This window comes from Tasmannia lanceolata, unplaced genomic scaffold, assembly GCF_043159265.1.
Source record: "Tasmannia lanceolata isolate RefF3 unplaced genomic scaffold, GAP_Taslan_0.1 ptg000037l, whole genome shotgun sequence".
NCBI classification, from domain to species: domain Eukaryota; kingdom Viridiplantae; phylum Streptophyta; class Magnoliopsida; order Canellales; family Winteraceae; genus Tasmannia; species Tasmannia lanceolata.
In genome coordinates, this window is record NW_027518714.1 from 410,060 (window position 1) to 425,956 (window position 15,897).

A 15,897-nucleotide genomic window follows, 5' to 3' on the forward strand; every position below is an offset into this window, starting at 1 on the left:
CAGGAAGCAATTGCATGAGGCTTTTCCAAAAGCCAAAAATATGTATTAAGGGATAAATGACATGCATTTACACTGCAATAATGTCAACCGAGGCTCAAACGCCTTTGAAAACATCACCATTAGATCCGAAATGATGTAAAACTAAAGAAAAGCCCTTTACAGAAGCAGTCCCAAAAGAGTTTCAGACTAATCCGAGCCCCAAAAGCATGTTAAAAATGCCCTTCAATACTAAAGAGCACCAACCGATGCTCAAAAGCCTCTGAAAATATCACCATTGGATCTGGAATGGTCAAAAACCTAGGAACCAGTCCCACCCTTCAAAATTTCACCCAAAATGGGTGTGAACCGGGCCCATCAACACCTTTGGGTTGAAATCGGGAAGAGAAAATGACATGGCCCTCTTTCTGTTCAAAACAACTTCATGTATTGCGCGTCACGTGATGCACGCGCGTCATAGTGACGTGTGCATCACAGGGACGTGCATGCCCCGCAGAAAGTAAAAGTTACATTATTCAAAGGGATCTGCCATATCAAAGTGCCATGTAAGTCGCAAATTACCAAATACAGAGTTAGGGTGTATGTATGTAGAACTATATACATTTAATCTGTTGGATCCAAAATGGGCATTCCTTTATACACAGTTATGGTGTATGTATAACTATATTATATTAAACTAGAATGGATCCGGTGTAAATGGGCTGAAAGGGTGGGACCTACCCACGACTTTAGGTCCTCGCCCCCCCCCCCCCCCCGGAAACTGAATATTTTATTAATATTTCTGGATAAAAATTTAGATTTCCATTGTTTTAACCCAACTTCAACTTGCCACCAGAGGAGATCCCGAAGTCCGATCGATGAAAGACCGGTGGTGTTGGATTCGTACCGTTTCCGGCTATCCATCCACACCATCCGATCGTATGTCGGACGGTCAAATTTTCGGAGGTATCCAAATTTCCAACTGCCTGGAAAACACCTAAAAACTTCAAATTTCACCGTTCTTCATGGTTTCTTCACCATTTTTCACCTCAACCATGGCTCTGTACCACATATTAATCTTCTTTGATCCAAAGAGAAGATTGACATGGATTTTTGGCGATAAACTTTGAAGAAAACATGTTATTTCTTTGGTCTAAAATGTAAACGGGAAAAATAACTCACCCGTAGCCATTGATAGTGATTTGGAACTTAAGAAATTGCAGAAAAACTTCTTTCCTCTTAGTTTCTCCTTGCTCCACCAAAGTCAGTGATGGGAACTGGCCTCAACCAATCTTTTGACGTGGATAACACAAGAAAGATAATGCAAATCTTGGTGTGCAAGCAAGGGACCTTGAGAATCTCTCTTATAGAGGATTTGGAGAGCGTGGGGAGGCTCCCCATCGCGCAACTACCCCACACGATCTCCCCCTCAACTCTCGTTAACGTTTTCGGTTTTTCAAAAACCCACAACATTTGTTTTAGTTACGTTTGGTTTTATCTTATCACATTTGGTTCTAGCCCTTGATTATTGCTAGGACATCCAAAGGCTGGGATAAATCCCATCAGTGGTGCCTACCAAAATAAGGATCGATGAAGCATAGATAAGATGATAAAAAAGGGTTGAGGTCCTCAACCATGCGCACCAAGGATTGAAGTACCATGGGAAGAAGATTGAGAAGGCGACTGTAGAGTCAAATTCGGGCCCCAACTGCATGCTAACATGTGGTTCGGGGCCCGAGCACAGTAGAAAGTCGCCATGCGGCATGACAGAATGGGATCCTCGGCAAATCTCTGAGTCCTCTGCCAACACAGCACCCAAAAGCCATGTGCTGCCATGTTGCCCAATAGGTCGTTGTCTCGTAACCCATAGACAGTGTATTGCATAATTGCCAATCACACCATATCATGCAATGTCCCATCGCCAATCATGCTATCAACGTGCAATGCATGGGCAGCTGTACACAAGGTTTTAAATTTCAGTTTCTGGGGTAATTTCGGTCGAAATTATGTAAAGAAGGATGAAAGGTGAATTTTTTGGGCTGAAATTTCGGCATAACTTTGGGAAAGCAATAAAAAATTAAATTTGACGAAATTTTCAAACTTTTGACCGAAATTTGGTCCATTTCACCAATTTCGGATGTTTCGGTTTCAGTCTTGACCAAAATCCTCCGATTGAAGGGTAATGCTTCACCCTAGGTACACAAGCCGAACCCCACTCTTGGACTCCCGAGCATTTTGCCTTGTGCTAGCTCCTATTTTTGGATTATGAATCGGGCATTGTAATTAGGATACACGTGATAAAAAAGTAGTTATAACTTATGAGAGCGGGAGAAGATGTAAAAGTGAAGAAATAATAAATGCAGTCTGATGAGTTAGGATAGAAGAAGGGGGTGATGAATAAATGTATGTAGTGGGATGAAAAAGGCGAGAAAGGACCATTTCTGTTGGCACAGCAGCATATTAATTATTAAAAGGCGTAGTGATGTCCGATCAAATAACAGGGGTGGGATATTATATGGAGGGGTGACGGCGGAATTGAAGGGACGCCCGCTGAGGACTTGGCTTCCGTCATGGGATTCAACTGGAACTGTTGGGATAAGGGAAAAGAGTAACGAGGCACGCCTTTCAATTCTTAGCTACAGAGCTGACACAAAGGAAAAAACAGAGTAACAAACGATCGCTGGAGATTAGAGGAGTGCGTGCATCACTTTTTCTGCTGATGCACACGTAAGCAGAGACAAAGGATTAGTCTACCCACCAAATTTGGTGCGTAACTATTTAGACCCCACGCTCCTCCTCCTCCAATCGTTTCCCTCACCCACATTACTTCAACCGCTTCAAACCTCTCTCTCTCTCTCTCTGCGGAACCCTAACCCTAATTCTACACCTCGATCTGTACTATCAATGGAATCGCCTTCGTCCCCTTACCTAATCTCATGGCGAACTTCTGTTCTTACCCGACACCTTCGCCAACCTTGGACTTCCATTTCAAATTCTCATCCTCTCCAATCATCTATCTGTCTACAATATTCTCCTCCCGAAATCTCAGAAGAGTTCAATTTCGACGTTAGAGAGTTACGGCGACTCATGGACGGCCATCATCTCCAAGATCGGGATTGGTTATTCGGATTGATGGTACAGAGCAGTCTCTTCTGTCCTAGAAAAATTGGATCTAGGGTTTTTGCTGCTCCCGATTATAACCAGTCGATGGAGCAGCAGAGGGAGATGACAATGAAGAGGATTCTCTATTTGTTGAGTCGAGGGGTTTTTCAAGGTTGGTTGACTGACGGAGGGCCCCAAGCGGAGATGAGAAAGCTCGCATTCTTCGAGTGCGTTGGGACTTATGATCACTCTCTTGCTATAAAGCTCGGCGTACATTTCTTTCTCTGGTAATTAATTTCCTCATTCCTCCCACCTTTTTTTTATGCTGTTGCCATGGCTGCAAAAATTAGGATTCTTGACTTTGCCTTTCCATGTCCTGAAATGCTCAATCTCGGTGCTCTTGGTGCATCTCTTCTTATTACTAAGAAATTGCCCTCTACAATCACCTTCTCTCTCTTTATAAATCATTAAAGGTCTACTTATGTTGTCATCCATCCACTTTCTTACATGATAGATTGATTGATAGATCAATATGTTAGTTTTCATGTCTGTCATCTTTAGTGTCCACATAGGACTTGTATGTGTTGTCCACCTATCTTTTGATTTGGTTCCAACTTTATGATATTAGCATCACCATATTTTGCATGATTTGATACGATGGATTAATTGCCACATCTCAAGTTATGTCTGGTTATGAGTAAGGCAAGTTGTGGGATGAAATAAGGATGCACTCTCTGTTTTGTTGAATTTTTTGCTGATATTCAGGTCTTGTTTTTAATTATTAAATTTTGGTTTAATTAAATGGTACAAGCACTGTTTATCTGTTTATTTTATTGGTTTTTTTTCTTTTCCTTTTTTTGGCTGTTGTTTTTTACCATCTCGGTCTCTGAGACTTGTTCTTTTTTAATAAATTTCCACCATTCAAAACTTACTAAATTAAAACTTGAACATTAAAAAAAACTCCACTGTTAAAAAAAATTGATGTGAGATTAATATCTCCCTACATTGTAATATTGTTAGTGTAAACGACAAGCATCTTTAAGGATAATCAAGCGTCTCACTGGTTCTGCTCAAATTTACTATCACATCATCGTTGGTCTCATAGATTGAATCCACTACCTCATCTAGTCTTATAGGCTACGAACCATACACTTGGAGCTCCTCCCATCTTAGTCCTGTCAATAGGGGTTACACAGAATGCCAAGTCAATTAATTGGTGCTTCACAATATCTGTTGTGAGCGCCAATGCTTTTCCCCCAAAGTCTTGTACTCTGATAAATTCCTCCTTTTCAATTGGTTCATACATTCACATCCCACAGTCCAATTGGTAGTGTCTTCTATCTTTTTCCATCCTTTGCATCCTATGTTCAGAATAAGGATGCAAGCATCCGATGAGGATCAGGTATGGGGTTCCCCTAAACCCCAATATTTTAGGATACATGTACAATCTGTGTACCCTAGTATTTTAGGATACATGTACAATCTGTGTCTAAAATATGCTTTTGTTTGATATAGGTAAGGATCCTTAAAACTTGAATCATGTGTAGATATGTTTCTACTACTATATCTACAAATTTTTTATCATTAATTCCAATTTGAAAGTTACGACTCAAACAAACCTCCAATTTTAAACTTTAACATCTATCAAATTATAACAAAGAACTAATAAAAATGTATGAGCAATATTGGATTGATCTAATAATGCATGAGCCACAATACCATAACTTTGTTTTAAATAAGTCGTTTTTTGATATGCTATCTTTAATTTACTTTTTCCATAAAAAATATCGTGTCTAACTCAACTGCAAATGAAGTTGCAGTCCAAGTAGAATGGTTGACTAAGTTATCCAATGGATTACAGGTTTCTATTATGAGTGAAAAATAAATTGCTTAAGCAGTAACATTGTTTGCTCAAATTTTTGGGACTCAATGGAAATAAAAAAGCCCTTGAGGTTTTTTAAAAATGGCAAAAGGATCTAATATGTCACATCCAATGGGAGAATAAAAGGATCAGATGTGGGTACCTCGATGATGCAGGACAATACCTAATTTAGGGAAAATTTTACACTCCTAATGGGATTAAGGCTTTAGGACAATTTAGGGCTTACGCGGAAAATTAAAAGTACACTTAAAAACTTACCTAGGGCCGAATTAACTCCTAATTAATCTATGGACAGCAGCAATAATGAGACTTAAATAGCATAAATAGTTGTAAAGATTGTAATTAAGCATGAACTAAACCTTATACAAATCAATCTTAGTCTGAAACTAGATCTACGCATGCAACCAATTAAAATAACTAAAATCTAATGCAAGTACCATTGAAATAGATGTCACACAAGCATGAAAATAATAATATCCAATGAAGAAAAATAAAGAAAAATGTCCAGCAGCAGTAAAAGGCTTAAAACGGTCCAGTTTTGGGTTGTAGGGGTATTTTGGTAATTTGGCAGATATGGGATTTTGTTTAATACTGCTGTCCAAATCTTCGGTTAAGGTTTAGAAGGTAAAAGAAAGGTTAATCTAGGGTTTAGGCTCTGATTTGATGGTAGGTCTAAGCTAAGGATCTTAAAAAAGGGTTTTCGGGCTTGAAAATTGTGCAAATTTTCAATAAGGCTCAAAAGCGATTTAAAGTTAGGGTTCTTGGGTGGTTAGGCTTAGGTTTAAGCATAAAAACAATCCTTCAAAGTCTCGAAACGAGATCTTGAAGAACGAGAGAGATCTATGGATTTTGGGTTTTTTTTGTATTTTAGGGTTCAAGAACAAATAAAAAAAAAAAAAAAATTTGATTTACTAACCTTCTTTGTGCTAATTTGATTGAAGAAATAGAAGATAATAGAGGGGAGGAGATGAGAGAAGATGGTTCCAAACCACCAAGAGGAGAGAAGAAGAAGAAGTCCAAGCCACAATAGCTCTCACAAAAGAAAATCTCAATTCTATTCAATATTCAAAAGTCCCTTACATTGCTTTCATAAGATGTATTTATAAGAAAAAGAAACCATAGAAAATAACCTAAAGTTAAGAACTAATCTCAACCATTCATCTAATCTAAAGCAAAGCTAAATAAAGATAAAAACTTACCAAAAATAGTAATCCCGTAATTGACCTATACCCCTTCTTAAAAACACTCATAACTTGCTCAAATCACATCTAAATCATGTGATCTTGGGCCGTTAGTTAGGTAATTGAAAAACCTTTCTAATAATACCAAAAACACACCAAACGGGTGAGCTTTGATACCTAAAAAGTAGGCTACAAATAAAATGACGAAAATAGAAAGTAAATAATAAAAGAAAAAGACGGCAATGTCTGTGGCCCATGCTAGAGTCTACGCCATCATTCTCGTCCACGTTTGCGTTTGTAAACTTTGAATCCACGCTTGTTGTTGATGTCCCCATCACTCGAATTGAGACTTATCCAAGTAATAAAGAAATTTAAGTACAAAAGGATATGGATAAGGAGTACCGAAGAGTTTCCCTTACCCTTAGCTCAAACTCGAATACTCGAAGTTTTTAAAGGATCCAAGTATCATAGCTCGTGTCATTGTTATGTTACAGTTGCAGGTTTTCTTTTCATCACAGCTAGTATATTTTGCTGAAACCTCAAGAAGTAGGAGCATATCCTACCTCTTTCCCATTGTGAGCTCATGAATTGGCCTCATCCTTTGACGATGCACCGTCTATATCAGTTTTGTTATGAAAAATACTAAATCAAGCACTTCTATGTATCATGTTTTGTTGCTGCTTGCTTGATTTTGTGAGTCCGTTGCTTCATGATACATTTCTCAATGAAAAATAGGGTATCCTGAAGCAAAGAACTCACAAAAGCAAGTTCAACCTCACTCTTGACTTTGCAATCTCTTGCTAAACTCTTGATTGGCCCATAGCAACCTTTGTCAGACTTTTGGTCCTTTCAAGATCCTTTTTCTCTGAGATCACATCTGCTTGTTTTGAGCCGCTTAGGTCTTTCCTCTTTCTGTGTTGATCTTTCTGTTCTTTCTTTTTTTTACTAGGGTAGAGGACCTCCACAGATTCTGTAATCATTTTTTTCATGGCAAAGTAAAACTGTGTGAAAGTTCTGCTGCCGGGATTTGAAGTCCTCCACAGATTCTCTAATCAAGAGCCACTCTAGTTGATATCAAAATGCTTACTCCACAATCAACTGTAATCGTTTTTTTAATGGCAAAAGAAAAACTGTGTGAAAGTTCCGCTGCCAGGATTTGAACCCCTACACAGATTCTCTAATCAAGAGCCACTCTTGTTGATATCAAACTGCCTCCAAGAATGAGGCTGGTTTGACAAATCTCATATGGCCATTACAATGTCATGGAACTCACCTCATATGGACATTACAATGTCATGGAACTCTTCATTATTTGATGAATGGTTTTAAGCTACAACCTCTGATAACTGAACTTGTTTGTATATATTTTTTCCACTGAGGTTTTAAGGTACAACCTCAGTGGCTCAATCTTGTTCCAAAGATACTACATCAACCTTTTCCTAGGTTTCGTAAGGGTATTCTCATCCCCAATAGCCATAAGGTTGTTCCCCACCTCTGCCCTTTCTTATTTTTGGTGAATGCCTTCTCCACCTTTATTCTTAGGACTAACAGTGCTTTACTTGTCTTCATTTACCAATCTTCATCCGTCTTCGTTTATGTGGTTATCTTTAAGAGCTTATCCTGAAAGCAAGTTTCTTAGCACGTGTGCAAGTAGAAGCACCTTCTTCTGATGGCTCCAGTCATTTAGTTGTCATTGCTAGAAAAAAGTGTTAGAAGCTTTGTTAATGGGAGTGGCAGAAACAGGAATGGCCACAAAAAAACTGCAAAATAGATTAGTTTAGGATCTAAATCTATGGACCAAGAGATGTTGAAGCAGGACACCAAAGTAGAAGATTTGTCTAGAGTAGTCCTAATTTAATTGGTGTTCTTTGCAGCTGGCATCCTGACTTCCTGTCTGCCTAGTCCATGTGTGGGTGTTGTAAAATGTCTTTTTAGCCTTAATTTCATTGGTGGAAGCTACATTGCCCTACACCAATGCATGGTCATGCTCATATGTACTTGCCTCCTCAACAACATACTAACCTATAATTGTTCAGATGTTAGGCCTTGTTGATGCACACGTGCAGGATATTCTGGGTATTTTACACAGGCAGGAGTTGATCTGGCTGATCTGCACGGGCTTTTGGCATTTCAATTTGTCCTGTAAAGTTACCATACTGGTTCATTTTCCACGCCCTTTGAAATGCATAGCATGGTTCCATGTACCCTTCCATTTACCATTCTTCTACTTGAAAAACTTCACCAGTGCATGACCCAATCTACATGCCAAGGACTATTTGCAACCCTCCAGACCAAAGTCTGCATACATGTTGTGTACTGTACCAAAATCACCTATATGCATGCAGACTTCATGGCACCACACATGAGGAAGCCAAGCAAGGTCTGGGATACATTTAGTTTTTTTTTTTTGTTTATTTTCTTAAGTAGCAACCATTAGCAACCGTATGAGTTCATGTTGTTATTGTACCAAAGTCACCTATGTGCATGAAGATTTCGTGCTACCATGCATGTGGGGCACCCAACCAATAAGCCAGCAAAGTCTGGGATACAGTTAGTTGCTCTTCTTCTTTTTTCTTGTTTATTTTCTTAATTAGCAACCGTATAAATTCTCCAACTACTTCTGCTCATTACTGTAGGGGTCACCATCCCTTTATTTGCAATAATCTACACGAATTTGAATACCCTCTGCATCTAGACTCTAGAATAGAAGACCCCAATCAGCTTTCTGGAACTTACAAACTTTTTGGCATCAAGGTTTCAATGATTTTACAGATTTATTTATTTTGGAGCTACGTTGAACACTCAGAACAAGTGACTCAAGAAATTGAATATCACTTCAGGCTTCTATCAAGAAATGACAAAATTCTGTTTATGGAATTGGGTATTTCAATCTTTTCGGGCTTTTGGAGAATTCTGCATATCACAATAGGCATTCTTTGTATATAAAGAGACATTTATTCATAATTAGTGTATCTGGTATACTGAAGTGGTGTTTCTGAATTACAGGGGTGGTGCAATCCAGTTTTTTGGTACAAAGCGCCATCATGACAAGTGGTTGAAGGATACCGAAAACTATTTGGTCAAGGGCTGCTTTGCAATGTCTGAGTTGGGACATGGAAGCAATGTACATGAATATTACTATGTCACTTGGCCCAAGTATGACTTCTTATTCCTTCTATCTGCCATTTTTTTCTAATTATGTTTTGAATAATTGATATCAGGTCCGAGGGATTGAGACAGTCACCACTTATGACTCAAACACTGGAGAGTTTGTTATAAACACTCCCTGTGAATCAGCTCAGAAGTACTGGATTGGAGGATCTGCTAATGTAAAGAATTTTTTTTTTGGTTTCTTGCATTAGCATCTGGTTATAAGATGAGATCAAATGCACAGACCTTGTAATGGCACTAGTCTAGACACGTTTGTACTCAATAATATGTCATATCTACTGTTTGTGCTGCCATGCAATTTTAAAATTTATTCTGACACGCATTTCTACTAATCCGTTGTAGCATGCTACGCACACAATAGTTTTCTCTCAACTGCATATAAATGGAAGTAATCAAGGGGTCCATGCATTCATAGTCCAGATCAGGGATGCCGATGGAAGTATTTGCCCAAACATTCGTATTGCTGATTGCGGTCATAAAATTGGTCTGAATGGAGTTGACAATGGTCGAATCTGGTAATAAATATGTTTTCTGGAGCTAATATTTTTTTAGATCATGTCAGCATTATACATCGTTTATAAATTTGAATTTTATGAGGTCACATGATATATTGCTTAAGTTCATTTTTAGGTTTGACAATGTCCGAATCCCTCGAGAGAACTTGCTGAATTCAGTTGCCGATGTCTCTCCGGATGGGAAATATCTGAGTGCTATAAAAGATCCAAATCAGGTGAGGGAAACTTATTATTCTTTGTTGAAGGTTATTTCCGTGATTTATCACGGAACCTGCATTTCGTAATTGTCCCAAATCTGTTAGAGACAGCCCTGACATGAAGAAGCTTTAGCATCAGAAACTTTGGTTGTTTAATTTGTTGAAATTGCACTCTGTAATCAGTAAAGCATATGTTCATATTTCAGAGATTTGCAGCTTTTTTGGCCCCTCTGACAACTGGTCGTGTAAACATTGCAGTCAATGCAATATATATATCAAAGGTGAATCTAATCCCTAAATCAGGATCTTTCGCTAATGTTTGTACTTGCTATCAAATATTTTAATGGAGTAAAGAAATATACCATTATAGGTTGTTAACCAATCTCTTGTTTTTTTTGTCAGACTAGTTTGGCAATTGCCATACGTTATGCACAGACAAGGAGGGCTTTCTCCATTTCCCCGAATAAGCCTGAAGTTCTATTGCTTGATTACCCCAATCATCAGAGGCGGCTCTTACCCCTCCTTGCAAAGACGTAAGTATTTCACTTGTCCCTTTTGTATAAAAAAATTATTTTACTTCCTTCATGAATTACCAGAGCTCTCTTGCTGTCTTGCCTCTCTGGAATGTAGCAAGTGGTAACTGGTAAGTTCAACATCAGCCAAATCCTTTCTATCAAAAACCAATTTCTTAAGCTTGTCCATTCCCGGGGTGCCGGGGGTTCTTGATGTCCAGCAATATAAAATTACAAACTACAAACAAATATCCCTTTTTATGAGGTTTTCAATTCAAGATGTCACTATAAAACTTCAGCAACAAATACCGATGGAAAAAAAAATCCTTTATTCAAAGATGAAGAAAATGAGCGACTAGTCATATTGTTTGCTAGAAAAAAAGAGGGAAGGAACAAAATCACACTGTTCTTGTCTTGTAAAATCACTCCACAAGGATTATAGTATCACACGCTGTCTTGAGTACCATACTCAAAATTTTACAATGGTCTGGCCACATGAAACAACTCTAGTGGAACTATATAATGCAAAAACTACCCTAGTTTTAGAGAAACTCAAAACCCAAACTTTCTAATTATATTCTTGTTTGTATGCCTTTTAAACATCCTCAAAAGCGCATCCTTAATAAAACAAAAGAAAATACCTCTCTACAACCCACCCTTAAAAAAATATTGATCGAAAAATGTGGGATTCATCAGGCTTCTTTAATTTTTTTTCTTCTTGTCTTATTTTGAATCTTGAGCATGGATGATGATGCTCCTGCATCATCCGCACCACATACAACTTTGAATTGGTTTTCTTAAACCACGTACATTAAAAATTCTACTTTTAACTTGAGTATTGGATTGTTTAATTTCGGAGTAAAATCTTTTTGCTCCCCACTTCAGATTATTTTCCCTGTTTTGGCTTCACCTGATCAAGCATTTCTTGAATGAAAGGGTATTATGACCTATGAGGCCTGGATTGATATCATGGTTATCATTGCTAAGTTTTATTTTGGGCCAGGACCAGCTCATGTATTAGTATTTGACACTGAAGCTGCCATGCTGGGGCACTAAAACTAAAAGTGGCATTTGATTTTCACTTCCACAGTTTTGTAATTTGACCACAATTGTTACTAGTACTTTTTTTCATGGTAATCATTACTGGTACTTGTTAATGGGGTATAATATTTAGCAGTCATTTTTACTAAATGTGCTACTTCTGACAGTTGTTGTATTGAGCCAACTGCCTCGTGTTTGCTGTCTCTGTGTAAGTTTGTTGTGAGGTTGTGCTCCTATTGTATGTTCTTTTTTTCCCTGATTGGTAGTGTGCGTGGCAATTTATTCTTGTTGAAACACCCTGTTGTATATCATTCCCACTTTATTCTTCTCCTGAGATTTTGCTTTCGCCACTTTATTCTTCTCCTGAGATTTTGCTCCTCCTTCTCGATTATCTCACTTGATAAAGCCTATTATAACACTTCCAGAAAGTTTTGAATATTTTATAAACTATGCGCCCATTAGTCACCTATACTTTGTTGAATTGATCCCATTGTCCAATGCTTAGATTCACTTAAAAATATGAGATTACCACCAGACTTCTGAAAGAAAAAGTCACTATGCATGAGTTAAATGAATCACATGGTCAAGCATTTTGTTTTCCTTAAACATCAGATTAGCCCCAATGCTTCAGTATTGGATGAAAATTTTGGTGGTGTCCTGAAAATACTCTTTCGAGATGCTTAATTTCGAGTATTTGCGCTGTATTATATCATATTAATGCTTTTCAAGTTGAGTTAACCTCCTTTATATATTATTATATATAGGGATTTTCCTTTGTTTTGTCTAGAGGTGAAAGAGCCTAAAAGCTCAATCCCAGTTAGTTTTTGGAGAACCCTAGATTTTTAGTATGAGCAGGTGAAAATGGCTTTGCATTCCACTGGTTCTTAAAAGTGATGGGGATATTTCCATTTTTAACAGTCCACCAAAAGACAAGATGTATTTTTGGAGGTGCCAAATGATAGAAACCTGCCCTTGATGCTCTCCAAGGCCAGGCGCATCCTTTTTTACAGAAGTTGACTTTTGACTCTGCAGTGAACGTTGTAATATCCCATGTATATGCACATATATTGTTCTACTGAATTCTCTGTGTTACTTGGCCAAAGTTCTCCAGTTGCCTGAATTGTCTGGCAGTGGCCACTTCTTTTATATTATAATATTAAAATGGCACTCCTTGATGGGCGAGCACACAAGATAGACGATGGTCAGTCAATTTAATAATATCAAAACGTAGGGATTTCTGACCACACTCCCTTCCCCTGTAAATGTTTTGTGGAACCCTGGATTTTTAGTACAAAAAGGTGCAAATGGCTTTTTGTGCGTTGACTTGGAATATTTTCTCATTGGAGTGGTATACATGGATATACTTCTGCGATCATAAACCTGAAAGGGTTTGTCACTGGATTTTTCACTGTTTGTGCAACAGATGTGCCATGAGCTGTGCAGGGAATGATCTGAAGAGGATATGTGTAAATAGGACCCCTGCGACCAGCAAAACCTTACATGTTTTATCAAGTGCATTGAAGGCTACATTCACTTGGCATAACATGAGGACTCTCCAGGTCACAAGATGCATATATCTATGAAGTTCCATATTCTTAAGGCTATTATTTTTGCATCAATTGAACAATATACATGTATCAGGAATGCCGCGAAGCCTGTGGAGGGCAAGGTCTGAAGACAGAAAACCGGGTTGGTCATCTCAAGGGTGAATTCGATGTACAGTCTACATTTGAGGGGGACAATAATGTACTGATGCAACAGGTAGTATCAGATAATGTTCGGTTTTCTTCTGATCAATACGAAGCTGTGGGATTTATGGTTTGGGTGTGTGGAATCAGGTTAGCAAGATACTCCTTGCAGAATATGTAGCGGCTCAGAAGAAGAAGATGCCCTTTAAAGAATTAGGTTTAGAACATTTGAACGATGCTTGCCCTGTTATTCCAGTTCAACTGACAAGCTCTATTCTCAGGAGCATCCAATTCCAGGCAATGAATTCTTAGCACCGTCTATCATCTCCATAACAACCATTATCAGAATATATATTGACACTTTTCATCTATCTGTATCAGACTGATATATTCTGCTTGAGAGAGAGAGATTTACTGAAGCACTTTGCCACTGAGGTTTCTCGGTATCAGGCACAGGGAGAAAGCAGAGAGTATGCATTCATCCTGGTAATAATTCTTTCTTTTAACTTCTGCACACCTCTGAGCATTCTTCTCTTCCTCCGTCGACATGTTGATTAAATATTTGTGCACCAGAGCTATCAACTTGCAGAAGACTTGGCAAGAGCCTTCACCGACCGAGTGCTGTTCCAGGCCTTTTTGGAGGCTGAGACAGCCGTGCCTGCTGGTTCATTGAAGGTAACTGTAGAAGTTACTCTGTATTATTTATTATTAAGATCTAAGCATGAGCTACCGGCAGGTCTTCCAGTGTGCTTCTGTATTTGAGCCCTCCATGTGTTAGATTGGATGTGTCTACAGACACTTCCTTGACCGGAAATTGTGGAGACTAAAGTTATCTCTTATTTTTTATATTTATTGGTTGCATAAGTCAGTTTAGCAGACTGAAATATGACAACCAACTCATCCATCAAGGGTGTAGTCATAGAATAAGCCTCTCTTATGGAGTCAGAAGATTTTTGTTGCTCGTTACCGGAAGCTTCCTAGTCGGGTAGAAAGCTTGCTTTCTTCTCGCTTACCAAATTTATGGAAAGTGTGTTTCCTATATCCTTCCTCTTAATTAAGACTGCTTTTTGTTTAGGTGATTTTTTTTTCTAAAAAGAGTGTTTTTTTTTTAAAAGGTGACAAATTGTACTCCCAATAATAAACTACAACCAGGGGATGAGGCGTTCCCGTCCAAATAAACCAAGCCCAAAGGCCTGGTAATTTCCCCAATTACATCAAGTCAAAATTAAAGAGTATTTTTTCCCTCATGATAATGCTGAAGGATTGTATTTAAAACTTAAAAAATTAATCCCAACTTTCAAATAGAACTTTTCTGGATTTTGTTTCCAATAGCTTAGTCTAAACTTCAATGAATAAAATATGTAAAACTATAAATTCCTAAAACTTGTAATTCTATTCAACTGCTATGTCTTCCTTACTACTTTTTTTTTTTGAAATGGCATACTGTAATTCTATTCAACCATCCTGTTTTCTATCAACCTGGCTGGTCACATGCGCCATGTCAACTTTAGGTGGCACTTTCAACACATCTCTTCTTTACTTAGATACTCTCTTCTCGCTTTCTGCTTCATTTCCTGCACTCACTTTCCGCTGTGGCAACTATGCTTTAGAGCACTGGACATCTAGCGCCTTATTTCTTCATAAGCAGATGGAGGTTGTCTATTTTCTTGTAAAATGATTATGTCAAATATCAACCGTGCATTTTCTTTTTTGCAGAATGTGTTGGGTTTGTTGAGGTGTATGTATGCCGTGATCAATTTGGAAGAAGATGCTTCATTTCTTAGATATGGGTATCTGTCGCCGGACAATGCAATCATTGTGAGGAAAGAAGTGATGATACTATGCAGTGAACTGAGACCTCATGCACTTGCAATAGTCAGCTCCTTTGGAATTCCTGATGCTATGCTCAGTCCAATTGCTTTTGACTGGGTTGAAGCAAATTCATGGTCTTCACTTCAGCACTAGCAACATGCCATCATGGCCTTCCAGTAGAGTATGAGATGAATAAAGCAGCTGGTGTCATCTTGTTGACTTGTTTGCTTGAGATCATTATATTTTGAATTAGGAAATCAAATCTACTACTTCCTGTACCAATAAAGTTCAAAATGGTGAACAACTTGTCTTTCTTATTAATAAAGACTTGAATGCAAACTTGCGGTGGATGGAAACAGGTTTGGTTTCCACTCTAACTCTGAATTGAGAGTAATAAGGAGATGTAATTTACTCTTTTTTACAATATATTTGTCACCTTATTTAAGATTTGACCTTCGCTTGTATGTGGTGGGCCACCCCCTGACCATATGGTATATGAGGACTTGGCCCACCGCAACCTATGGTAATTGCAATTGGACCAGACTCAAACCAGAGTCATTTCAAATTGAGCAATTGGCCATTAAAGGTTAAGTGTATCACGTTGGAACTCAAATTTCCATGGCACCTCCGGTAGATACTGAAGTCCAGGATGGGCTGCTGTTGGATCAAATATCAAGGGTGGTACTGCTTTGACGGTACGTATAAAAAACTCTTTTTAGAGTAATGTTGGATCAAATATCAAGGGCGGTACTTTTATCGGCCGCACCCCATAAAATCCCGTACAGCTGTATAGGTAAGACTAATCGGTGTAGTGGCATCT

The 15,897-nt window shown here is 38.3% G+C and overlaps 1 protein-coding gene across 1 annotated transcript; it reads left to right on the forward strand.

Moving 5' to 3' along the window:
- The first annotated feature begins 2,432 nt into the window (after nucleotides 1-2,432).
- Nucleotides 2,433-15,522, forward strand: LOC143862315 (acyl-coenzyme A oxidase 3, peroxisomal-like). Its single transcript, XM_077373338.1, has 13 exons — nucleotides 2,433-3,365; nucleotides 9,148-9,265; nucleotides 9,363-9,470; nucleotides 9,655-9,827; nucleotides 9,943-10,042; nucleotides 10,231-10,305; nucleotides 10,427-10,557; nucleotides 13,001-13,136; nucleotides 13,219-13,338; nucleotides 13,416-13,562; nucleotides 13,647-13,751; nucleotides 13,839-13,940; nucleotides 14,982-15,522. The coding sequence occupies exons 1-13, from the start codon at nucleotides 2,881-2,883 to the stop codon at nucleotides 15,228-15,230; spliced, it is 2,049 nt and encodes a 682-aa protein (XP_077229453.1). The 5' UTR covers nucleotides 2,433-2,880; the 3' UTR covers nucleotides 15,231-15,522.
- The last annotated feature ends 375 nt before the right edge of the window (nucleotides 15,523-15,897 follow it).

What these genes read in the sequence shown, in the direction of transcription:
- LOC143862315 (XM_077373338.1), top strand. Translation starts at nt 2,881, where the DNA reads ATGGAATCGCCTTCGTCCCCTTACCTAATCTCATGGCGAACTTCTGTT. An exon ending in CTATAAAAGATCCAAATCAG is followed by an intron (nt 10,043 to 10,230) that starts GTGAGGGAAACT and finishes TTCATATTTCAG; the next exon opens with AGATTTGCAGCTTTTTTGGC. An exon ending in ATAACATGAGGACTCTCCAG is followed by an intron (nt 13,137 to 13,218) that starts GTCACAAGATGC and finishes TACATGTATCAG; the next exon opens with GAATGCCGCGAAGCCTGTGG.